Genomic DNA, 27,482 nt, shown 5'->3' with positions numbered 1-27,482 from the left:
CAAGGACTCCATTTCCACAGGCTCAGTACCACAAGATTGGCGTAAAGCAGATGTGGTGCCTATATTTAAAAAGGGAGCTAGAACACAACCGGGAAATTACAGACCTGTAAGCCTGACTTCAATAGTAGGGAAACTACTTGAAGGTATAATACGGGATAATATTCAGGAATACCTAATGGAAAACAAAATTATTAGTAATAGTCAGCATGGATTTATGAAGGATAGATCTGGCCAAACTAACCTTATTTGTTTCTTTGAGGAGATAAGTAGGAATTTAGACCAGGGTAATGCAGTTGATGTGGTCTACTTAGATTTTGCAAAGGCTTTTGATACGGTTTCACACAAGTGGTTGGTGTACAAAATAAAGGAAATTGGACTCAGTAATAATATATGCACCTGGATTGAAAACTGGTTAAAGGACAGACAATAGAGGGTTGTCATAAATGGAACTTTTTTAGGTTGGGCTAAAGTCGTGAGTGGAGTACCTCAGGGATCGGTACTGGTACCCCTGCTTTTTAACTTGTTTATTAATTACCTTGAGGTTGGGATCGAGAGCAAAGTCTCCATCTTTGCTGATGATACTAAATGGTGTAAGGTAAAAGTATCAGAGCAGGATGTAATTTCTCTTCAGAAGGACTTGGAGGGACTGGAAACGTGGGCAGGTAAATAGCAAATGAGTTTTAATACAGATAAATGTAAGGTTATGCATTTGGGATGCAAGAATAAAAAGGCAACTTACAAATTAGATGGAGATATATTGGGGGAATCCTTGATGGAGAAGGATTTAGGAGTGCTTGTAGATTACAGGCTTAGCAATAGTGCCCAATGTCATGCAGTAGCTGCAAAGGCAAACAAGATCTTATCTTGCATCAAACGGGCAATGGATGGTAGGGAAGTAAACATGATTATGCCCCTTTACAAAGCACTAGTAAGACCACACCTTGAATATGGAGTACAATTTTGGGCACCAATCCTAAGAAAATACATTATGGAACTAGAGGGAGTGCAGAGAAGAGCCACCAAATTAATAAAGGAGATGGACAATCTAACTTAGAAAAGAGGCGTCTAAGAGGGGATAAAATAACCAGTGGTCGACAAATCACCAAAAAATCTACTCGCCGAACAAAAAATCTACTCGCCACCTAGTACCACACGTGTGCTGCTTGGGCCAATAGGAGCTCGCCACGATGTTAAATCCACTCACCCGGGGCGTGCAAATGTATAGGTTTGTGTAACACTGATGATAACTATATAAAATATATTCGGGGACAATACAAGGAGCTTTCAAAATAACTATTCATCCCACAGGCAGAACTAATGACTCGGGGCCATCCCTTAAGGTTGGAGGAAAGGAAATTTCACCTGCAACAAAGGAAAGGGTTCTTTACAGTAAGGGCAGTTAAAATGTGGAATTCATTACCCATGGAGACTGTGATGGCAGATACAATAGATTTGTTCAAAAAAAGTTGGACATCTTTTTAGATGGGAAAGGTATACTGAAATATACCAAATAAGTATACATGGGAAGGATGTTGATCCAGGGATTAATCTGATTGCCAATTCCTGGAGTCAGGAAGGAATTAATTGTTCCCCTTATTGGGGTTTTTTGTTTGCCATCCTCTGGATTTTAAGTAAGTATAGATATAGGAGAAAGTATCTGTTGTCTAAATTTAGCATAGGTTGAACTTGGTGGACCTATGTCTTTTTTCAACCTCATCTACTATGTAACTATGTAACTATGAAGTCAAAGAGACCAATGATGCTGGGATTAGGTGTCACTCAGTGACTAAATCACAGGGCTAGCGGTGTGCCAGGGCCCTCCTGCCCTCCCCCTGTCAGGGCCCTGCGTGGCTCCCTCTCCTCTTACACTGAGGAGCAGGTGCCATCCTCTGCAGCTGCTGCCCGGTGTGGGGAGGAGAAGGAGAGTCGGTAGGGAGGTGTCTCTCCCTCCGCAGACTTGCTCTTCCATCCCCCAAGCCCCACTCCTCTTAAACCGCCCCCCCCGGAGCGCTGCTTACCCGCGCCACCCTGGTGATACTCAGGTCCTTCATCACCACCTCGAAGGCCGCAATCTTCCCCTCCTACTATTCCGCCTCCTCCTCCGGTGGCTGCTGCTGTGGACGTGCGTCGAGGGGGGATCGGAGCATTGGGGGAGAGTGTGGAAAGACAAGCTTGTTCGGAGCAGGGGGGGTGGAAATCAGAGTGGGGGGAGTGTGGACAGGCACCTGCTTGTTCGGAGCAGGGGGGGGAATCGGATCAGGGGGATTGGAGCATTGGGGGGAGTGTGGACAGACATGTGCTTGTTCGGAGCAGGGGGAGGATCGGAGCAGGGGGGGGGGAAATCAGGGCAAGAGAGGCATGGAGAAGTACTTTCCACTTGCTCCATTCAGGAAGAGGCGAGCCTCACTTTGCAAGCTCGGATAGAGCTTGGTGCAGGCCCCCAAAAAAAAAATCTTGTCAGCGTGCCAACATGCGGCTGCCAATCTGAAGAGCGGAGTTTTTTTCCCCTCCTTTCTTGCAGGCGCATCGCAAGCGCGCTAAATCCTGTCACCCAGTGGTAACCGGGCGACGGGATTTATTGAGGGGCATGGCCGCGCAGGGGGCCCATGCGGCCAGGCCCCCTTACTCATGGGGGCCGGACCAAAATATTTCAGGTTCCCCACCCCTGGCCTAGAATCTACATGTTAACATTAATCATGTGTAAGAAGTGGTTAACCAATTTACTATAAAAGTTTTTTGCTGTATCTATTTCAGTCAGTTAATAAGAATTCTATTTTCATATTTTGTCTATAGGTGGAGTAGAGGATTTATCCTTGTCCAGAGGTTGTACGTTACAAAGCAAGTGTGGAATAACTGGGAGTTCTACCATTTCTGGAATGAAGATCAGGTCGGGCACCTCCTGTTGTTCTACTGACAACTGCACTCCGTCAATACCCACCTGTAAGTGCCTCCGTGTCATTATTTACCTAACTATATGTGCTATCACCACGAGATCTCAAGAGATATTGAGTGAAGAACCCCACTTGTCTGCACTCTTTACCTAAATATTGGTGTATTACTCCTAATTGCCAAAGGCTGCACAAAAAGTCCCTGTCGGGGTTTTCCTCTTCCTAACGGGCCCGTATTGCCCGTTTCCCCTAAAAAAGAGGCAGATCTTTGGGGTAATGGGAAGGGGAGACCTGTACTGGTACTACAGTAGGGTATTCTGGGTTAACTTCACAATGTGTGGTTTCAGTTTCACTCTCCGAAACCTCACAATCAGTAGAGGTTTCCTGCGCTTGTGAGAAGTTACGTTTTGTTTGACGTCTTGATTTAAAGTTAAAGATTTTAACTCTACCACCAGGTACAGGTCACGGCAATGGGGACGACGTGTGCCCCAACATATGCCAACCTGTACCTGGGATGGTGGGAGGAGACAATTGTCTTCATGGAAGACCTTGAAAGATATCTAATATTTGTGGAGTTGTGGGTCAGATATATAGATGACATTTTGCTAATTTGGAGTGGGACAGAAGATTTACTGAAGGAATTTGTCAAATGTCTTAATCACAACAAACGAAATCTCACATTAACATACCAAGTGAGCAAAACTCAACTGGATTTTCTTGATATTACTTTATCAAAAACAGATACAGGCAGCTTGGCAACTAGTATCTATAGAAAACCAACTTCCACCAACACGTTACTAATGGCAACAAGCCACCACCCAAGACATATCACGGATAATATCCCAATAGTACAGTTTCTGCGCCTTAGAAGAAACTGTTCATCTCTATCCGAATTTAAGATACAAGCTAAAGATATGACAGCTAGGTTCAACGAACGAGGTTACGCAAATAAAATCATAAAGAAGGCCTATTACCGTGCTCTCACATCTGAAAGAACAGCATTACTTGCTAATAAAAATAAAGAAGAGGCAACAACAGATAACATAATTAGGTTTATTGGCAAATTTAATAGTCAATTACACGAGCTCAGACAAATTTTAAAACAACATTGGCATGTTCTACAAGAAGATCAGGATTTGTGCAAAATTTTACCAACAACTCCAAGCATGTGCTGGAAACGCAGTAGGAATATAAAAGATAGACTAGTCCATAGTCATTTTCAATCCAAACCCAGCAAAACCTGGTTGGGAGAAAAACCAACAGGTTATTATAAATGCACAAGATGTAAAGCATGTTCTGTCATGAAAAATGCCAAAACCTTTTTGAAACTCACAAAAACACAGACCTACCTGATAAAGGAGTTTATTAACTGTCAAACCTGTGGAGTCATTTATTTAATGACATGTGAGTGTGGGAAGCGGTATGTGGGCAAAACACACAGACTGTTTAAAACTTGTGTCCTTGAACACATTGGAAATGTCAGGAATTCGGTAGATACACCATTGGCCAGACATGTTATTGAATTTCACCAAGGGAATCCAAATGTGATGAGTTTCACTGCAATTGAACATGTCAGCAAAGTCCACGGAGGGATGACTGGGACAAAATACTTCTCCAACGAGAATGTCGATGGATATTTCTATTACAGTCCCAGTCACCCTTAGGACTCAATGAAGGATTTCTATATTCACCATACCTTTAATGATTTCCCTCCATAAGGGACAATTCATCCATTTTGTGGGGACCCAGGGTATACAGTATTCATCACAGGATCCGTATTGACCCTAGGGGCGGATCATATAAAGGTGCATACATTCCTACACCCTACATTCCCACCCTAAACAAATATTATCTAGTAACAAATTGATTCATTCATTTATTTATTTATTTATTTTCACTGGTCAAATCAGATGAGTGCCTGTTTGAAGAGGGAAATTACTACACTAAAGATAGGTCCGTGACATTAAGTCATTTATGTTAACCCGTTCTGAAAGGGTTAATTTACCACTGAATGTATTTGACTAATTCCTACTAGCCAATAGCAGCCAAGCGCTTCCTTTAAATAGTTGGTTCAGAATTTGAGGAACAGACTCCTCCCCCTGAAGAAGCGCGTTAATCGCGCGAAACATATGTTGGGTCGGACGCCACGCGAGTGACGTCATAGAGGAGCGGCAGTACATGCGGCACATGCGGCTGATGCGGAATCACACCAGCTACACTAGCTAAACACGGCTTGTATACTCTCTCCTTCTGCTGTTTGGGTTCACCGCAACCCTTATCTGTATAGGCACAGGCTCTAACATATGCTGGTGACCTATTAGGCTGAGGATTGTTCAGTGTATACATACACAATCCCATTGCAGGACCAATAGTTCTCTATTGTGTAGCTAAACAGAAGCTAAATAAGAGACCAGTTATACTCTTAATCTGGGCATATTGTGTTACCCTGCATTACTTGGTCAACTGTATTAGTACACACTGGGTAGCATGGTAGTTACAATGAAAGGTACAGTATGTGTATTCACTGGCCACTGCAATTCAAGTGGTGATTCTTTGGCATTTATCAGCTATTATAGTGCATATGTGTGGTCTTTGTGCATCTGTTGCAAATTTTGTGTTGCTTTGAACGGATACATCTACTACAGTTAATTTATCTGTGTCAGTTGATGTCAACCTAACATCATTGTATACGTTTATGAGATTAGCAACATTTTGCATTTAAGTTACTAATACCGCAGAGCCTATGTGAACGCAGTAGGGGAAATGTAAATCTCTGACTACAGCACCACAGTAGTAAATTAATCAAACATTTCTTTTGTTCCCACTCCCCCGCTACCACATGGGGATTTTTTAACATTTTAACATTTATTTTAACTATTGAGTGTGATATTTTGATGTATTAAATAATTTTTTGTTTTTCGTCGGTTCCATACCCTGACAGGGACTTTTTGTGCAGCCTTTGGCAATTAGGAGTAATACACCAATATTTAGGTAAAGAGTGCAGACAAGTGGGGTCCTTCACTCAATATCTCTTGAGATCTCGTGGTCATATATGTTACACCTCCATGCACCTACCTTATTATTTACAGGACCGTAATATATGTATAGGTGAGCGGTTGAATTTCTCTTCTATGTCTGTGCTATCGCCAATAATCTATCTGTGCCAGATTGTATTTCTCTTCCCTTCAGTGTGACTTATGTGGCCAGGTCCCCTTTGGCTTCTTACCTCTTTGGTGGCTGAAGTCAGAAATGGAGGCTTGGGAGAGCGGTAGCGGGTGCGTCCGCCAATATGCCAGGAGTTGCGGTGGGGGCTAGAGTGGCAATCTGGTCACAGGAACCCCTCAGTGCAGGCTGCGGCAATCTTGTTAGAAGCCACGAATGCACAGTACACATTGCGCATGCGCACAAGGGTACAACAGCCCGGCGGCCATTACAGAGCTTGTGCATGTGCTGAAGCACAGGAGTAGGGGCGGCCATTACCTGATAGGGCTCCGCAGGGACTACAGCCCCATCATGCACAGGGGCTGAAGAGCATGTGAGACAAAACAGCAAATCGGGCTGCAGCAAGCCCTTGCAAGCAAGAAAATACATTTGGTGCGCTTGGAGAGCCACACCAGTCAGAAGAGAGAGCTGGATCAAGCATGTAGTGTCTCGGGGCTTTGAAACTAGGCCTAGAATAGCCTCCCTTAGGCCCCAGATAGGCCCTTACTTACAGTAGCTTGTAGTTGTTTCAGAGAAGGCCCCTTAGATAGGGACGCTTCCCCATGTGCTGCCTAGTGTCAGGGACACAGTGAAGACACCGCACGGTGATTACGGTCGGTTGTCTGGGACCAGACCACCTCCATCTAAGATACTGTGTATGGTGATATTATCCATGCCGGAATTCACCCCACGTGGAGGCAGACACCATCACAGACGATAATGTTGGATTAGACGGATCCCCTTTATTAATCTGCATTAACCGTGTGCTGGAGCCCTGGGCAGGTACCAAACTAAGTGCACCAACACTCCATGGGATAGTGGTATCTCCTACACTTTTGGGTGGGCCCTGACATTGTGGGAAAAGGACATAAGTGTATTGGTGCCAAGCACCCTATGTACTTTGGGTATTATACTGTGTGGTACAGGGTACTGTTATTGTGTGTTCAGTAACGGTTGTTAGTATATACTTGAGTGTGTGTCTCATTGGTATTGTTCCTGTAAGGGGCTTATCCCACCAAGTTGGGATCCCGTGCAGGTGGAGGCGCTGTCACCAGACATATAAGACACACCCCAGGCTCGCAGTTGCGAAGGTTCAGGCCTCCTGTGAGCCACAGGTGACACACCACACACACCATAGCTGCCTTTTCTCCTTAAGGGTGGGGGAAAGTGCGTTACATTATGAGGCGCTGCTGAGATCTCAGAACAGGGGTGCCCTACTCATCAGTCAAATTGTCAAACCAAGTTAACAAGGTGGTCATGGCTTCTCAGCAACAGGTCCACAACTGGTCCTTAGAATATTGCATACCCCTGCGCCATGTGATCGCAGTGGGAGGAGTCCCCATCATTACGTCTATAACTACTGTCTGCGACCACGTGAGAAACTCCCCGGGTCTGGCCATTACCAGAATCCTAGGATGCAAACTTGATGCCGATTACCTTGCTAGTACCGTATTACTGGTCACTGACCACAAGATATGCTTGGAAGATGCCCCTCAGGCCCTAAACCAATCAGAGGTCCTGCCCGAGGTTTACCCACTAATATACCCCAGGCTGTCACCTTGCATGGCCGCGTCCATTCCGGGGACCCTCCTCAGCGGTCCCCTATTATGCTGAAGCGTCCACCTCTTCCCACAGCCCGTCAAGATGGATGGCCGCAAGTACACCAGTCCGAGCAGACTTATCCATCTCCAGGGTCACTTTCACCTTAAGTGTGATACCCGGGACATTCACAGCCAGCCGCTACCAGAGTAGCCCTGTGAAAACTCCTACTCAGAGCCATGCAATGATCCCCAGCTGCGTGGCAAGTAGTCTCATTCCTGTCTTAACTCCTGCAGCCTATCCCAGTTTATGCTGGGGCCGCGCCTACCCTCCGCCCACTGTCCTCATTGGCTAGTCCAGCCTTTAAGTACTTCCTGGTTACTCTCATGATTTTCTCAGTATAATCCTATGTAGCCTTGTGACGCTCACTTCAGTTGTGCTTTTCTCTAAGTTTTTGACTTGCAGTTAACCTTTCGTATACCAACTTGGCTTGTAAGTGAACCCCTTTGGATCTTGGACTTTGGCTTACCCTCGACTACGGACATCTCTCCAACCCTTTTCATGGCATAAGGACTCGGACTACTCTACTCTCTACAATCCCAGACCACGCTTACGTCCCCCTACTATCCTGCTCACTCCAATCCAAGGACCCGGCAAGCATACGGCATATTCTACACTCTCCAACCCAGACTCGGCAACGCTAGACTATCTGCCTTCCAGGCATGCAACCGCTGCTGCAGGTGTGTGGTTTTGTACTTTCCCACCTCAGTGCCGGGGTCTTGTCTTGTTTGTGGGCAGCGCGAGCGTTACAGAATGCTGAGCCCAACAAACATAGACCTCCCTGAGTTGGGCCCAGCCCTGTCCTCCATTACTGAACACTTCCAGAATTTGGATAAACAAGTCACCTCTGTGGCCCAAAAAGTTGCCACAATCTTGCTCCATCAGTCCCAGTCTTGAATTCTCAAACCTTCAACTTTGTCCACCTCTTGTCCGGAGCCCAATGTTCCACTGGAGCCACAACTCCCTACTCCTAATCGCTACACTGGTGACCCAGATGGGTGTCGAGGATTCTTAAATCAATGTGATATTCAATTTGAATTAACGCCTTCTCGCTTTTCTTCCAACAGAGCTAAAGTGGCTTATATTATTGCACTCTTAACTGGTGAGGCATTGGCCTGGGCTTCTCCCATCTGAACTTCCACAAAATTTCACAAATTTAAAAAAAAGAATTCAAACAGGTGTTTGATACCCAAGGTCGTAAAATTACTGCTGCATCTTCTTTGTTCCACATTTCCCAGGGCCACAGATCCGTTGACAAGTATGTTCTAGAGTTCCGGACCATCGCTGCAGAGACGGGCTGAAACGATGAGGCTTTATCTGCAGCCTTCTGGCAAGGAGTCTCGGAAACTCTGAAGAATGAGTTAGCCACTCAGGAAAGACCTTCGTGGTAGAGGATCTGATAGCGTATGTATTAGGGTGGATCAACACCTTCAGGAAAGGCGGCTTGAACGTCTTTATTCTCATTCCCTCACTCCTATGCCTCCTATCCGCAGTTCTACTCCCACCGATCTCCCAGCTCTTGAGGCCCCAGAACCCATGCAGTTAGGAAGTCATCAGCTCTCCTACTCGGAGAAACAGCGCCAGAGAAATTAGGGTTTTTGTTTCTACTGTTGGACACCTGGTGCGCCGCTGTCCTACGGAGCCGGAAACACCAACACCCAATAAAGGTGTGGGGGAATCTCATTGGGTACAATTTCTTCTACTCCCCCTACAAAGGGTAAACTACCGAAAAGGATTATGCTTCCAATCCTCCTTGAGGGTCCTGGCTACAGAGTATCCGCGTCTGCATTTATCGACTTCGGGTGTGGGGAAATTTTGTGGATCAGGATTTCGCCAACAAGCACAACATCCCTATGATACAGAAGTCTGAACCTGTCGGTCTCGAGGCTATTGATGGAAGACCTCTCCAGCCAGCCTTCATCTCCTTGGAGACAGCTGTTCTTTTACTCTCCACGAATTATGGTCATAAAGAGGAAATTTCCCTGGACGTAATTCTTTCCCCTTCTGTGCAGGTAATCCTGGTTCTACTTTGGCTACAGCGACACAACCCTCAGATAGATTGGACTGATAACAACCCTATACAATGGGGTTCAGCCTCTAAGAGACTTTCTACGTCTCCGGTTCAAGGCGTTGCTGGTCTAGAGACCACTAAACCTGGCAACCTTTCTCTTCCTAATGTAAACACAGAATTCCTTGATGTATTTGATAAAGTTCGATCTGAGTGTCTGCCCCCATATCGTCCTTTTGACTGTCCTATTGACCTTAAGCCCGGTGCCATTTTCCTAAAGCAAGGTCATATCCATTATCTCTCCCGGAGACTAATTCTAGGTCTGAATATATTCAAGAGAATGTAAAGAAAGGCTTTATAAGAAATTCTACTTCTCTCGCCGGAGCAGGCTTCATTTTCGTTAAGAAGAAGGATGGGTCACTTCATCCGTGTATAGATTACAAAAGTTTGAACAAGATCACTCTGAAAAATCGCTATCCGTTGCCTCTTATTTCAGAACTTTTTGATCGCCTGCAAGGCGCTACCATTTTCTCTAAACTTGATCTCCATGGGGCTTATAATCTTATACGCATACGACAAGGAGACAAATGGAAGATGGCCTTCAATACACCCGACGGCCATTACGAGTATTTAGTTATGCCCTTTGGACTTTGTAATGCACCTGCGGTTTTCCAGGAATTTGTGAATGAGGTTTTTTGTGATGTCCTTAACACTTTCGTCATTGTGTACTTTGATGACATTCTCATCTTTTCTAGGTCCTTCCTGAACATATTCAGCACACTAAGTTAGTCCTTTCTCGTCTTCACGAGAACCATCTCTATGCCAAAATGGAGAAGTTTATGTTTCACCAGAGACCTCTTTATTTGGGTAAATTTTTTCTGATAAAGGTTTCGCTATGTATCCTGAAAAACTCTGGCGCTCTCTCTCACGATCACTCTCTCTCGCGCTCCCTCTCTCTCACGCTCCCCTCACTTGCGCGCTCCTCTCTCTCGCGCTCCCCTCACTCGCGTGCTCCCCCTCTGTCGCGCGCTCCCCCTCTGTCGCACGCGCTCTCTCTCTCTTGGGTTCTTTTTCTCTCGCTATCCCTCTTGCACGCTCTCTCGGATGGGCTCTCTCACGCATGACCTCTCTCTCGTGCTCTCTCTCGCATGCTCTCTCGTGCTCTCCCTCACTCTCTCACACTCTCTCTCTCTCGCGTACTCTCTCTCTAGCTCTTGAGCACACTCTCTCTTGCGTGCTCTCTCTGTCTCTTGCGCACTCTCTCGTGCTGTTTCGTGCGCGCTCTCTCTCTCTCGTGATCTTTTTCTCTTGCTCTCTCTCTTGCACACTCTTTCTGATGGGCTCTCTCTCGCATGAGCTCTCTCGTGCTCTCTCTCGCGTGCTCTCTCGTGCTCTCCCTCACTCTCTTGCTCTCTCTCGCTCACTCTTTAGCTCTTGAGCACACTCTCTCTTGCGTGCTCTCTCTGTCTCTCACGCTCTCTCGCGGTCCCCCTCTCTCATGCTCCCCCTCTCTCGTGCTCCCCCTCTCTCTCTCTTGCGTTTGATCTCTCTCTCTCTCGGTCGCTTTCTTTCTCTCGCTTTCTCTCTTGCACTCTCGCATGGGCTCTTTTCTCTCTCGCGTTCTTTCTTTCTCTCTGTCTCTCTCTGTCTTGTGCGCTCTCATGCTCTCTCACGCTCATGCTCTCTTGTGCTCTCTCGTGCTCGCGCTCTCTCGCATTCTCTCGCGCTCTTTCTCACTCTAGCTCGCGTTCTCCCGCTCTCTCCCGCTCTCTCTCGCAATCTCTTTCTTGCGCTCTCTCGCATTCGAGCTCTCTCTCTCATGCTCTCTCAAGTGCTCCCCCACTCTCTCGCACTCCCCCTCACTCTCGCGCTCCCCCCTCTCTCGCGCTTCCCCCCTCTCTCGCGCTCTCTCTCTCCCCCTCTCTCTCTACCCCTCTCTCTCTCTACCCCTCTCTCTCTCTACCCCTCTCTCTCTCTACCCCTCTCTCTCTCCCCCTTTCTCTCTCCCCCTCTTTCTCTCCCCCTCTCTCTCTTCCCCTCTCTCTCTCCCCCTCTCTCTCGCGCACCCCCCTCTCTCGCGGTCCCCCCTCTCTCGCGGTCCCCCCTCTCTTGCGCTCCCCCCTCTCTTGCGCTCCCACCCTCTCTCGCACTACCTCTCTCTCTTGTGCGCTTGTGCTCTCTCTCTCTCTCTCACTCTCTTGCACTCTCTCTCACATGGGCTCTTTTTTTCTCTCTCGTGTTCTTTCTCTCTCACTCTCTCTCTTGTGCTCTCTCTCGTATGCGCTCTTTTTCTCTCTCTCACGCTCTTCTCTATCTCTCTCGGCTTCTTCTCTCTCTCTTTCGTGCTCTTCTACTCTATCACTCTTTCTCTCTCTCCCCAAACTCTCTCTCCCTCTCTCTCACTTTGTCACGGAGTGCTCACCACAAACAAGATGGGCCGAGGTGGGGATTAGATAAACACCATCCCACAGCCGTGTGTGCACATCTGGAGTGTAGCCGGGTCAGGTTAGAGAGGTACGGATAGTCGAGACACTTGCCAGGGTCTAGATTGGAGAGGTTTGGGTCGTTGCAGGTACTATTAGCCGAGGTCAGGGTTGGAGAGATGAGAATAGTCGTTGTACGTATGCCAAGGTCAGGGTTGGAGAGATGCGGATTGTCGATGTAGCCGGGTTCAGGGTTGGAGAGATTAAAATAGTCGTGGTACGTATTCCAAGGTCAGGGTTGGAGAGATGAGAATAGTCGTGGTACGTATGCCGAGGTCAGGGTTGGAGAGATGTGGATTGTCGATGGTAGCCGAGGTCAGGATTACAGAAGAGCGGAGTCCAAGGGATAGCCTGGTCAGGAACAGAGATCAAGGAACAGGAGCGCAAGGAAAGACAGCAGGGACAAGAAGAGTGGTGAGCCAGTGGGCTGGCTGAGAATATAACAGGGAGAAGAGCCAATGAATGAGGAGCAGAGCGGAAGCGCGCCGTCAGCGCGGGCTGTGATTGGTTGCAGTCACGCAGGAGACAGGTGAGAGCCGTACAGCAACAGCTGGTTGATGATGTGGAGCAGCCACTTGTTGAGCATTCGTTACATGCGCGCGGCGTGCTGACGTCACCCCCGCATGGGCACAACATAGATGCGGGACCAGGAAACTCTGTATATATGTCTGCGCGTGATGCGCACGCAGTCCGGCAGCTGAAGGAGGATGGATCCGGTAGTGCACTGCAGGGAGAGGGAGCAGCAGAGCACCCGATAGCAGAGTGAGGCAGACAGGAGGTGCGCAGAGGTTGGTGAGTCTCTCTGTCTCTCTCTGTCTCTCTCTGTCTCTCTCTGGCTCTCTCTGTCTCTCTCTGTCTTTCTCTGTCTCTCTCTGTCTCTCCTTGTCTCTCCCTGTCTCTCCCTGTCTCTCCCTGTCTCTCTCTGTCTCTCTCTATGTCTCTCTATGTCTCTGTCTCTCTCTCATGCCCCAAACTCTCTCCCCCCCCATAAACAAAATATCCCATACTCACAATACCCCTCTCCCATACACATAATACCCCCATACACATAATAAACTCCCACACAGATAATAAACACCCCACACACCATAAACACTGCCCCCCCAATAAATATAGAAACCCCTCTCATCAATCATAACCGCCCACCAGGGCTCTACCACACACATACATAACACCCCGCTTTCAGGGCCCCAAAAAACACGTGCATACCTTGGGAGAGACATCTGCTATGGTGCAATGCCAATTCGTATGTTGGGCCCAAATCCTGGCGCGCATGCATAGACAGCTTATAACGGTGGTTGGGCCCCAGCAGTCTGAAATGCCTTCTGCGGGAGTGGGGTGAGGGGGATGCAGAAGTTGGGCCATACCTCTGGCCAGACCCAAACTCCAGCACCTGCTGGCCAGGCCCCCCGCAGTCATCTATTTTCATAACTCTGTGCCCAGGACATACTTGAAAATGAGAGGTAACTCTAAATGTATTTCTTCCTGGTAAAACATTTTCTAAATAAATAAATATAATGAGTAACTTTCCTCACTTTGTAAGAAGCTGTCCATAAGAACTATTCTAAGGTGACAAGCCTGAGGCACCCAGTGACTGGAATGAACTAAAACCGCTGATGGATAGCAACACTGTCACAGCAAACCTTGCTGATATCTCTATGTAACTGGTATTCCCTGTGAATACAGACGCAACTACCTGCTGTGTAACCTGTGTGGCTCTCAGGAGCCTAAGCCTCCGCTTGGGGAGCCTGGGGTACATACCTATAATACGATCTCGTGGTGCAACGCCTCCACCTGGGAGGGATCCCAACGGAGTGGGAGGAGGCCCTCACAGGAAACAATCACGTTAAGCAAACAGTTGTAAAACAGAACAGGCTTTACTGCATATATATAAGCATAACATTCACTAAACACATTAACGGTTAGCACTGCATAAGGATATTGCATAATCCCCTCACCCACAACCGTGTACCCCCACACCGTGTCCACAGAATAACCCCCCCTTGTCCCGTGGTCAGCGCTGCCACTATGTGAGAGTACTCTCGTGTGTGCACGTGCGTAACGTTACCTGCCCAGTGCGACGGCACCTGAGCGTTAAAGACTCTTCACAAAGGATCAGACGAGCTTTGGAGTGATGTCCGGTTCCTCCGGTGAGAAGATCTGTGAGGGCGGTCCACCTTTGGTGCGGTTTCGCGCTCTCTGCTGAGCAGGCTTGATCCTAAGCCTCTGTATGGAAGCGCAGCGTCCGCTGTGTCCCTAACTGGCTCTGGATAGTAAGGGGCAGGGTCCCTAACCTGGGGCCTGTCCCTACAACACTCAATACTACTGGTGGCTCAGGTCTATCTGGGGCCTAGGGGGCTGCTGGCCTAGTGCAGGGAGTCACTGACTCCTGAACCCTACCTCCTTCCCCTAGCTGCTCCTGACGCCGACTGACGTGTTCCAAAACCCCGTGAAATTTATCTATCCATGAGCAGGGAGATACTGTAGCCCTATTGGCTCCCTGGGGTCATGTGGGCTGCTGAGGCTCATGGTACATGTAGTCCCCTCCAAGAGCCCTCTTCTCATTGGTCCGGGTTGCCGCACTAATCACTGCGCATGCGCGACGTGTCTGTGGGCCTCCCGGCGCTTCTGGCTCCTGCGCATGCGTGAGGTAGTGAACAATGGCGGCGCCCTGTAGCGGGAGACGCCGGGAGCCTCGCAATGTGACCACGTCCCCGGCAACCGGCCGCACGCATCCCCAGCAACCGGCCGCATCTGAGGAGAGTGCGCTGAGCGCGCAAATGCCCACACTTCCCCGCGAACGGCCGCAGTGAGTACCCGGAGGGGGGGCTGCAACTGAAGGGGGGACCTGGCTACATCTACAAAGCACTTTACCCTCTTCTGGGATAGAAAAATGTATGTAATAATCAGTCGTCTGACATGAGACAACTTCTGATGCAGTAAATCCCTGGGATAGGCTATAATGTACTGTATACAGCACCGAAGGTGCCTAATTGTAGAACACGCTGTGTGTATGGGATATAATCCCAGTATTCAGGGCTCAGCTGTTTGTGGTATACATTTGATTATACATTTAATCACAATCCATCCAGACGCTTGAGCATAGATAAAGCTGTATGAGACTCACTGTGGTATATAGGCAGACAGGTGTACAGGTTATAATGGAGGAGTCAGAAAAGGTGAAGGGAAACACAAAATGGATGTGCCCCCTAAAAGAATTCACTTAAATGCACACCAAAACAGTGTAAAATTTAGCTTTTAATAAATTTACTTAAAACATATATTACCAAAGTAATGTGTAATGTGAATTAAAAATATATTAAATCAACATTATCAGGCAACCGTGTCATCTATTTTAAGTATATACTATCCCATTGAACCACTTGATAATGGTGGGATAAGAGGACACAGGTTGCTAGAAGTCAGGATGTTAACCCCTCTGGAGCAACGATGAGACCCAAAAATAAAAGTATATAAATGTACACAAGTGAGTGGCCAGTGTGTTAAATGTCCAGCTACCTGGCTAGAACAACCAGCACTGCGCACTATAATAGAGACTTTAGTGTGTTAAAGTAAGAGTGCTAGAGTGATAAAGCTGGCAAGTGCAGTGATAATGGTGATACATACACTGCAGCATAGACCTGCCAGAAACAGCAGTGCTGTGCAAGGAAAGCAGGCACACTCACTATAAATAAAGAATAAATAATTAACTAATGGGATCAACAAAGTTAGAGCCAGGAGACTGCTGACACTACATTAAACAGCTCCAAGTAGGAGACTGACAACATTGCACGTCCAACGCGCGTTTCCCTCCAGCAAAGGAGCTTCCTCAGGGACAAATTTTACTGGGGCAGTGAGCTCTGAACCTTTTTATACCCTGTCAGTACCCTAATTGCAAAATCAATTGTTAACAGCTGTTGCACATGCGCAGTGTCTTTACACCTAAACTAACTCCATAAGGTACTTATATACTGATTAGACACACTATCAGTCAATTCCTTAGTGTCATACCTTCAGTTAACACTTTTCCCAGTGGTTTTAGGGCTTTGGGAGCAGTTTTTATAACTAAAAATCGTATTCTCCGGTTGGGGTGGCTACTGTGCATGCGCGGGGACTTAGAGATGATTACAAACGGTCTTTATCCGATGCGCATGCGCGACATCTTAGAAAATATTGCTGTATCGTTCCATACGCGTAGTTAGTACCGCGCATGCGTGGGGACTTAGAAATTATACCGTTAGGGTCTATGCTCATTGCGCATGCGTTGACACTTAGAAATTTTCGCAATCTCTGTTAGTTAGTCCCACGCATGCGCGGGGACTTAGAAATTATACCGTTAGGGTCTATACTCATTGCGCATGCGTTGACACTTAGAAATTTTGCGCGATCTCTATTAGTTAGTCCCGCGCATGCGCGGGGACTTAGAAATTATACCGTTAGGGTCTATGCTCATTGCGCATGAGTTGACACTTAGAAATTTTTCGCAATCTCTGTTAGTTAGTCCCGCGCATGCGCGGGGACTTAGAAATTATACTGTTAGGGTCTATACTCATTGCGCATGCGTTGACACTTAGAAATTTTCGCAATCTCTGTTAGTTAGTCCCGCGCATGCGTGGGGACTTAGAAATTATACCGTTAGGGTCTATGCTCATTGCGCATGCGTTGACACTTAGAAATTTTCGCAATCTCTGTTAGTTAGTCCCGCGCATGCGCGGGGACTTAGCAATTATATCGTTAGGGTCTATACTCATTGCGCATGCGTTGACACTTAGAAATTTTGCGCGATCTCTATTAGTTAGTCCCGCGCATGCGCGGGGACTTAGAAATTATACCGTTAGGGTCTATGCTCATTGCGCATGAGTTGACACTTAGAAATTTTTCGCAATCTCTGTTAGTTAGTCCCGCGCATGCGCGGGGACTTAGAAATTATACTGTTAGGGTCTATACTCATTGCGCATGCGTTGACACTTAGAAATTTTGCGCGATTTCTGGTAGTTAGTCCCACGCATGCGCGGGGACTTAGAAAAAATTCCTAATATCTAACAGAGCATGGTATACATGCGCAGAGACACAGTTTGAGTCTATTTGAACCAAATAGTAAAGTGCATATATAGGGTACTGAATAAAAATGGAAGTTATGGGTATATGTTATGGTTATAAGGGACTTATATTGCACATATATTAATAAGTGATTGTGCAAGTAAGGATGTTAGCAACCCCCCATAATTATATTATGTTACACAATGAGTCAAGTTGTAATGCAATGGTTGATAATTAAATTGATCAATTCAAAGATATAGAATGTATATATGCTCGTACTATTTATTATCTTAATTTTATATTTTTAATTCACATTACACATTACTTTGGTAATATATGTTTTAAGTAAATTTATTAAAAGCTAAATTTTACACTGTTTTGGTGTGCATTTAAGTGAATTCTTTTAGGGGGCACATCCATTTTGTGTTTCCCTTCACCTTTTCTGATTCACTTTTCAGTTCACAGTTTGCACCCATTACTTGATTACCACATTGATGTAATTGACCACTTTATTCAATTAGTATGGTTCTGTGATCACTCCCTATCCCTTTGTTGTTTCTTATACTGGAGGAGTGACACAGAACTCTATATATACCATAAAGGCACTGTCTAAATCCCCATTAAAACCAAAGTACATACCTTGTAATGAACAATGCTTTGTTGGAGCCTCAGTGGAACAGCTGCTCAGACTTTAGATGAATGCGTGCATCACGCCAGTGACATAGATAGGTGGTGTGTGGTCCCGTGGGATCCGACGGCGGAGCACTGCAAATGTAAGCAATGGGGGCTGCAAACCAGTTCCGGATTAAAAAGAATTTATTGGGTGGTCATAAAGAGTACAAAAGAACACTCTGACGCGTTTCAGGACCTGACGCAGCCCCCATTGCTTACATTTGCAGTGCTCCGCCGTCGGATCCCACGGGACCACACACCACCTAATTGTAGAACACTGCTTAGCGTTTTGTTCATGATGCTTAATTATCCTGCCCATGAAGTGCTCACAAAATAAAGGCAGACTGGAATATTCATAGCATCTGATTCTCTTCCTCTTTCCCACTTAAAGTGCCAGCTGAGAACAATATAAAGAATGGAGTGACATGCCCAAGCTGCATGAATATTGTCTCTGACAAGTGTTCCACTTCGAAAATCATAGAGTGCACTGGGGATGAGGAGAAGTGTTTTGTCCAAACTACAACAATAACAGGTAATTCCACTATAGTCACATTGCACAGACTCTCCTTTACTGCACACACATTGCTCACTGTCTCACTGCACTAGGTTACACTATAACGTACAGTATGTATTTTTATATTTATATAGCACCAAATAAGTACAGCACACTTTACAAAATAATACATGGAAAAATAATGCAATCAGTGCAATAAATAAAATCAGCCAATAAGAAATGTAATTACTGTCCAAGAGAGCTTACAATCTAATAATCAAACTTCACAGATATTTCCCACTGCGTACTTTACTGCAAAAACATTGTCCTCTTCATGATTTAGGATTACACCCTCAGCATAATAACACAATCCCAATCTGGCTCACTGCCTCACTATAACGCACAGAAACGCTACCCTACCCTATGTTTTCAGTATAGCTGCACCACTCCCTGCGTCACTGTAACACAGTATTAGTAACACTGCAAATGTAGATTTTGTTTATAGAACATCTTTAAATCCTGCACAATACTGGGTTAGTATAGGTGTTATTAACATCTGACATCTCCAAAGGTATAACATAAAATAGAAACATCTGTATGAAGCCTTTATTAAAATACTTTTTATTTTTGTTTTAACTCAATATTGATAAAGTTTCTTAAGAATATAACAAACCTTAGAATTTCTTTATAGCTTATTGTCACTGTATACTGTAACTGTGTAGCCTAATATTACGTTACTGGTGTGCAAGGCAGAATCTTATATTTTGATGCAGTTCCCAAACATAAAATGCTGCCTTAAAACATACAGATGCAGCCACGAGTAGTTCCAGTGTAAGTTGTGTCAGGTGATGTCCAGTTTCTATGGATACATCAAGGCAGTCAGTCAAAGTTATCTTTTTCTGCACTGTACTTTTAATCTGTTGTTGCCAGAAGGGCCAGTGATGCTTTGCACATTAATGCTTGTAACTGTGGCTCGCCCTGTAACATGATATCGTGAAGATTATCTATGCAGCGTTATTACAATGTAACACCAGTGTAGTAAGTAACACCTATGCTGTGACCTTACAATGTAACTGTAATGCAGGGAGAAAAAGAACAGTTACAATGTGCAGTAAAACTCACGTGTAAATGCATCAAGCTGTCACTGTGCCTTATAATCAGAGTAACACTCGTGTTTTATCTGTAGTGTGTACTGTAATTACTCAGTAACCTCAGTGTAGAATAATACAAGCAGTGAGCAGCGTGGATCAGATGTACTCACCCTGCTCACTCCACTGAGGTTCAACTGCAAGAATAATGTAAATGCGTTTCTCTGTTGTTACACTGTATTTACTCATGTTTTTCTCCTTAGAATCCAAAATAGGCAAAGAGATCCTAACTGGTTGTGCCACTGATAGTTACTGCAATGCTGGTAGCCAATCTTGGAGCGACGGTGGTATATACACAGAGATGATAGTTAAATGCTCCAATGGAAGTATTGGTCTCCACAAAGGCTTTTTCTTTCCAGCTGTTGCTCTTCTGCTGATGAAACTCTTATCTTAGTACAATCATAAAGAAGCCTATAAGATTTATTCCCCTTTTTACTTAGAGTATTAGGTGATACCTTTTTTTAATTTGGATTTACAACAGATATTATAAAACATACTAATATTGTTTTTCTTTCTGTGTAAATATAGATTCAGATTATTAGATGTTTCTGTGTACATATAGATTCAGATTATTAGATGTTTCTGTGTACATATAGATTCAGATTATTAGATGTTTCTGTGTACATATAGATTCAGACTATTAGATATTACTCTGTACATATAGATTCAGATTATTAGATGTTACTCTGTACGTCTACAAAGATCCAGATTTGTTGCATTTTCTCCTGCAATTAATTCTTGTGATTACAAAAATATATAGGGGCCTATGCACTAAGCAGCGATAAGCCACTTCGCCAAGAAAGCCTCCTGCTATTCAGTAAGCAGCAAAAAGTCGGCGATAAGAGCAAAAATCGCAGTTTTTTCTTGCAGAAAAAAAAAATCACCAAATGCGCGGCAACAAGCCACTTTTCGCCACTGATCGGTAGTTTTTCAAAAGCGCTAAATTCTTGAGCCCCGATCAGCTTATCGCCGCTCTAGAAGTGAGACTTCCTCTCAAAATCGCCTTGCCACAAAAAGTTGGTGTGAGAGTGGTGAGAAGCTGCCGAGAAGTAGTGAGACGTCATTTAGAAAAAAAAAAGACTTTTTCCTGCATCGGATTGATGCCGGGGGTCTCCGGAGCTGAAACCCATTAATATCACCACCGGAGACCCCCGGCATGAATCCGATGCATGAAAAATGCATTAACAGGCGACTTCATTACCTTAGCTGCTAACCACTAAGACAATGAAGGGGTTAACCACCAGTACCATGCTTATTGTGGGTAACGGGGGGTGGTGTTAAGGTGTATTTGGCCCTTTGTGGGTGTTTAGGCTTTTCGGGGGGGTTGCGGGTGGACTTAACCCCTTCATTACCTTAGCGGTTAATACCACAAAGGTAATGAAGGGTTAACCCCCCCCCCTACCCACCCGGTAGGCCTAAACACCCATCCTTGGGGCTAATACCACCTTCACCCACCACTGCTACCCACAATAAATAAAAAATACACACAACAGCCCTACTAGCCACCTCCTAGGCAACCAAAAACCATTACAATATTTAATAAACAACAATACACAACCCACCCACACCTTGTGCCCTCCCATAAAACTATTTTTTTTATACACAGGATTAATATCACAGGCCAGCATGGGTCACCGGGTGGGCCTCACGGGTGTCTGTAGGCCCCACACGGCACCCTGGGTGGTTCCCACAGGTGTCTGCGGGCCCCCAGACGCCCACAGGGACCACCCGATGAACGTTTGACACCTGCGGGGACCACCCGGGGACCCCAGTGGGGCACCCAGACAGTGCAGTGGGTCTCAGGAGCAGAACCGCATTGATTTGAGGTCTGGGGACCCCCTGCTTCCCGAGATACCTCCCCGTTATGGGGTGCCAGTATCTCATATGCATGTAAATATCCCGTGTCACGTGATCGGACATTTCGATGCATAGGAGATACTGACACCCCATAATGGAGCCTGTATATCGGGAAACAGGGGGTCCCTGGACCTGAAACAACACGGATCTGCTCTTTAGACCCCCTGCTCATGTACACTAGTCATAACATTTGAATTAAATATTTTTTTTCTGGTGAGATTTGCGCAGGGAGAGACGTCTCTCTCTCTGCAGCAGATTGAACTCGCCGGGTGAGCCGTTTTAAAAGCACCGATCACCACGTCGCGGTTACTCGCCATTTTTGTAAATGTTGCTATCAGTGGTATTTGGGACTTTCTGCATATCGTGATAGCAACGCTGTCAAAAATTGAGATTTAAAAAATATGCCGAATTTTTTCGCCGCTTAGTGCACTTTAACTTGAATTATTTTATAGAACAGTTATATTCAACATTGTAAGTACTTTGAAACTGCGTTAAAGTGTACAGTATTGTGACCAGGGCTGCCAACAGAAATCTTGGGGCCCACAACAAATGTAGGGATAAACACTCCCTCCCTCCCCCCCCCCCCCATAGCGCACCTACCATGGGGAAAAAAATTGGACTTTCAAGTAAATGTTCTCTGTGTTATTGGAAGACTGAAAAAAAAATATTATATCACATTGCATTCTGTTTATTTTAATATTTTATTAAGCTAACTCAAACTTTCTAAGATATGGGCAAGCAGGGAGATATGGGCCTGGGAGGGAGTAAATGCATGGGCCTGGGGGGTGGGGTGGAGAAGGTATGGGTCTTGGGGGGGTGGGAGAAAAGGTATGGGCCTGGAGTGGTGGGGGGAGAGCTATGGGCCTGGGGGCAAGAAGATAAGGGATGGGGGGGGGGAGAGAATGTATGGGACTTGGGGGGCTTGGGCTGCAGGAAAGGTATGGTCTTGGGGAGGGGTAGGGAGGAAAAATATGGTGGTGGGGAGAAGGTATGGGCCTGGGGGGAGAGAATGCATGGGCCTGAGGGGGAGAAGGGACAAATGGTACGGGTGATAGGTTTGGCTCTCGTGGGGGACAGGAGCAGAAGTTATTGGCCTGGGAGGAAGAGGAAAGGTATGGGCCTGGGGGAGAAGGTAAAGTATATGCCTGGTGGGGAGGTAAGTTATGGGCCGAAGTTGTGCAGAAATGTATGGACTGAGGAGTATAAGAAGTATGGGACTAGAAGCCAGGAGATTACCTTGATGGCTGAATCCTGGAGGTTGAAGGAGGGATCATCAGACAGCCCAAGGAAGGGCCTTCACAGGCACATGGGGGCCTTTGAGGGGCTGCTGATTGTCCACGGATGGGAACCATTCAGATGGTCACCTTAGGGCCTTGGTGCTACCACCAGCCACGGTTCGGGGTGGGGGGATGGGTTTGGGAGGTTGGGAAACCCACACACCTTGATCCTGTATAAGTAGCTGCACAACCAAAATATTATAGTTAATGTAGGCTTTGCTAGGCTATTTTTATTAAAAGCTTTCTATATTTATTGAGGAATTGTCACGGGAGACCAGGTACTTACACCATTTTACCAGGATTATTCACTGAGCAAAACTAGTTAGTAAAACAAATAGTCATTTATTCCATTGAAACAGACGTACACACAGTGGATCACAAAAAAAAATAAGAAAAACACACTTACTGGTGGTCTGGGATAGAAAACGAGACTTTCCTAGCATCCGTAGTACATAAAACAAAGTCTTTAGGTTGACCGGGACTTAGCCCGAAATGTCATGGAACTCAAATCGGCACGTGGTGCCACCGCTAGATCCGCAAGGAGCCTTGAAATAACTTGACCGTGACCTAGTCCCAAACGTCCTGGAACTGTAATCGGCTTTAAATCCCAGCCGCTACGTTAAATTCTGAGAAGTTGGGCCTGGAAAGTGGGACTTAGAAAATATTTTGACTTGAAATTTCTGAAGCCGGTGCGCTGCTATTTCTCCAAGAACATCTTTTGGTCGATTCAAATTTCCCGCTGCTGTCTTGACGCTTGAATCTTGGACGAATCTCAATACCTGATTGGCTGCTGGGTTTCTTATAGTATTTCAGAGTCATTCATGAAATACTACCAGCCAATCTGAGCGATGCCAGTCTTCTGAAACTGGGCAAGCGGGACTTCTGATTCTTACAGGGGCATGCGCTAACATGGCACCTCTGCCACTTGTTAGTCAGGGGCCACCCACTGATTTAGGCTCCACACAGTCTGCTGAGTCAATGGTAGTCCGAGGACTTCAATTCAGCCCAGGTGTCAAGGATTGAACTTCGGCTGAAGTGGATCCCAGTGGCAGGAACAGCAGGGAGCGAAGTAGGGGTCACAAGCAGAGATCCAAGGCAGGTGGCAGGTAGCGAAGTCCGGTAACAAGCAGGGGTCCGAGGCAGGCGGCAGGTAGCGAAGTCAGGAAACAAGCAGAGGTCGGCAACGAGGAAACTGGAACAGGATGATAGCAAAAGCTAACACAGCAGTAAACACAAGAACCTTGCAGGTGCTAAGGAACCAGTATAAACAGGCAAGGAGGAACAGGAAAGGGAGGTTTATATAGGCAGGCTGAGAGGTGGAGCACAGGTGCAGAGGTGTCAGGTAACAGGTTCTGGAATGTTCCTAGTTTAGCAGCAGCAATCCCGGTGGACAAGTTTAGGTACTGCAGGCTATAACAAGACATTAGAGTGGCAGCAGTCCCGGTGGCGAAGCATAGGTACAGCAGGCTAGCTGAATATGACATTACTCCCCCCTCCCAAGAGCGTTCTCCGGACGATCCTTGCTAGGCTTGTCTGGATATCGTCGGTGGAAAGCTTTGACTAGTCGCGGAGCATGTACAAAATCTTTGGGTTCCCAAGACCTCTCCTCTGGGCCATAGCCCCCCCAGTGAACCAGGTACTGTAGTTTCCCTCGGTGTAACCTGGAATCCAAAATTCTTTCCACAATGAATTCCTCTTCGTTATCCACGAGGATGGGTTCAGGGGGAGGAAGTCTCCGTCCAGGAAATGGGTTCTCACGGAAAGGTTTCAGCAGAGAAGAGTGAAACACAGGGTGTATTTTGATGGTCTCAGGAAGCTCTAATCTGAAGGACACTGGATTTATTAGTGCTGAGATGCGAAAAGGCCCGATGTATTTTTGGCCCAATTTAATGGTTGGAACCTTTAGACGTAGATTTTTTGTAGAAAGCCAGACTTTATCCCCGACTTGAAATTCTGGGGAGGGTCTGCGGTGTTGGTCTGCTGCTCTTTTGTACTTTACTTGAGTCTCACGAAGCGTCTCTTTGAGGGTCTCCTGGATGTCTCGCAGAGTCTCCAGTTTCTCTGTAACTGCCGGAATGGGGCCCGAAGATGGAAAACGAGGAATAAAGGTTGGATGAAATCCATAATTTGAGAAAAAGGGGCTCTTCTGAGTCGATGAATGATGTGAGTTGTTGTATGAAAACTCAGCTAATGGTAGGAAATCAATCCAGTCATCCTGGAGATGACAAACAAAACATCGTAAGTATTGTTCCAAAGTCTGATTGGTCCTTTCTGTTTGGCCATTGGATTGTGGATGATAGCCAGACGATAAATTTAAACGAATTCCTAGAGAGGAACAGAAGGTCCTCCAAAATTTTGAAGTGAATTGTACCCCTCTATCGGATATGATCTCATCAGGAGCCCCGTGAAGCCGAAACACCTCTTTCACAATCAACTTGGCTGTCTGGTCTGCAGAAGGAAGATTCTGTGCTGCAATGAAGTGAGCCATCTTTGTAAGTCGATCCACCACTACCAGGATGGTATTATGTCCATTTGATCGTGGCAGGTCAACAATAAAATCCATTGATATGGACCCCCAAGGACGAGTTGGAACCGGAAGAGGCTGCAGTAAACCCACGGGTGATGCTCGAGGGGTCTTGGTCCTAGCACAAGTTTCACAGGAGAGGACATAGTCTTTAACATCTTGTGCTAATTTAGGCCACCAAAAAGAGCGAGACAACAGTTCCTGTGTCTTGAGGACACCTGGGTGACCCGCGGGTCGGGAGTCGTGCATTAATTGGAGCACCTCTAATCTTACCTCCTTAGGAACGAACAGACGATCATTACAGTTCCAGAGACCATCACATAGAAATAGTTCTGCTTCCGGAGGAGGGTTTTTAAGAAAAGTGTCATTTGAGTAGGCTCCCTTTATTCGTGTGAGGAGATCGGCAGAGAATGTGACGCCCAAAAAATTTCTTTTTGGAAGAATAGTTTCTTCTTGCTCTTTGTCTGAGCTAGGATTCGGAAAGGACCGTGACAAGGCGTCGGCTTTCCCATTCTTGGAGCCAGGGCGGTATGAAATGTGGAACTGAAATCTTGCAAAGAAGAGAGCCCATCTGGCTTGTCGCGCAGACAGTCTCTTTGCGGATCGAATGAATTCTAAGTTCCTATGATCCGTAAAGACCGTAATTGGATGATTTGCCCCCTCCAGTAGATGTCTCCACTCAGAGAATGCAGCTTTTATAGCCAAGAGTTCTTTGTTTCCGATGTCATAATTTCGTTCAGCTGTTGACATTTGGTATGAATAAAAAGCACATGGATGAAGGAGCATCTTGGGTCCAAGTCTTTGTGACAGAATGGCACCAACAGCGGAGTCGGATGCATCCACTTCCAAGATGAATGGTAATTCTGGATTTGGATGGATGAGGATAGGGGCAGATGTGAAGAGTGACTTCAATTGTTCGAATGCCGCATCCGCTTTAGGAGACCATTTGAAGGGGAATTCCTTCCGTGTGAGTTGGGTGATTGGGGCAATAATGCCAGAGAAATTTTTAATAAAACGTCTATAGAAATTGGCAAAACCCACAAATCTCTGAATGTCCTTTTCATTCCGAGGGATTGGCCATTCCACCACAGCTTGAATCTTGCCTGGGTCCATACTCAAACCCTCGGGAGAGATGATGTAACCGAGAAATTGCATGCTGGTTTTTTCGAATTCGCATTTTTCTAACTTGATGTATAAATTGTACTTACGGAGACGCTCAAGGACAATTCGGACATGTCTCTGGTGATCCATGATGTTATCTGAGAAGACTAGGATGTCATCCAGGTATGCCACTACGAATTGGTCCAATAACTCTCGGAGGACATCATTGATTAAATGCTGGAAGGTAGCAGGGGCATTACAGAGTCCGAAAGGCATCACCAGATATTCATAGTGCCCATAACGGGTTCGGAAGGCTGTTTTCCATTCGTCACCGGGTCGAATGCGGACCAAATTATACGCTCCTCTGAGATCTAATTTGGTAAAGATCTTGGCTGACCGAATTCTTTCCAATAGTTCAGGAATCAGAGGTAATGGGTACCTGTTCTTCACCGTTATCTTATTTAGTTCCCGATAGTCAATGCAGGGGCGTAGAGAACCATCTTTTTTTCCCACGAAGAAGAGCGCAGCGCCTGCTGGAGAAGTAGAGGGTCTGATAAAACCCTTTGATAGGTTCTCTTGTAGGTAGTCATTGAGGACCTTCAATTCCGGTTCTGAGAGGGAATAAATTCTTCCAAACGGAATAGCAGCACCCGGTAATAATTCAATGGGACAGTCATAAGAGCGATGTGGGGGAAGCGTATCCGCGTTCTTCTTGTCACACACATCTAAAAACTCAGAGTAAAGAGCCGGCAGAAGATTTTCTTGAGACGAGGAAATCTTATGTATTCCTACACACTCTGGTATAGGAGTTTTAGGTAGACAGGCTAGCTGACAGTGCTCCGAGGGAAACGTGAGTGTCTTGGTCTTCCAGTCGATTAGTGGGTTATGGATCATGAGCCATGGAATTCCCAGAATCACTGGAAACAAAGGTGATGGAATGAGACCAAATGAAATCTTCTCCTGGTGATTGGGCTCCATGATTAGTGTTAAGTTTCTGGTTTCATGGGTAACAGGTCCAGAGCTCAAGGGAGAACCGTCAACGACTTCCATCCTTTCTGGCGATTCCTTGGCTACAAATGATACCAAATTGTTCTTGGCGAATTCTATGTCCATAAAATTCCCTGCCGCCCCTGAGTCGACCATTACTGTGGTTGAAAAACGATGTGTTCCTTCCTCGATGATAATAGGAAC

At 46.1% G+C, this 27,482-nt stretch overlaps 1 protein-coding gene across 1 annotated transcript in view; it reads left to right on the top strand.

Moving 5' to 3' along the window:
- LOC142497884 (phospholipase A2 inhibitor and Ly6/PLAUR domain-containing protein-like) overlaps positions 1–22,073 on the top strand; it is a 33,388-nt gene extending 11,315 nt beyond the window's left edge. Inside the window, exons 3-5 of the mRNA XM_075606285.1 lie at positions 2,794–2,940; positions 18,283–18,423; positions 19,736–22,073. Coding sequence (XP_075462400.1) covers positions 2,794–2,940; positions 18,283–18,423; positions 19,736–19,926 — 479 coding nt within the window. The 3' untranslated portion in view covers positions 19,927–22,073. The remainder of the gene's footprint in view (positions 1–2,793; positions 2,941–18,282; positions 18,424–19,735) is intronic.
- Positions 22,074–27,482: the final 5,409 nt, after the last annotated feature.

Source organism: Ascaphus truei, chromosome 6, assembly GCF_040206685.1.
Source record: "Ascaphus truei isolate aAscTru1 chromosome 6, aAscTru1.hap1, whole genome shotgun sequence".
Lineage (NCBI taxonomy): Eukaryota > Metazoa > Chordata > Amphibia > Anura > Ascaphidae > Ascaphus > Ascaphus truei.
This window is presented reverse-complemented; position numbering and strand designations above follow the sequence as displayed.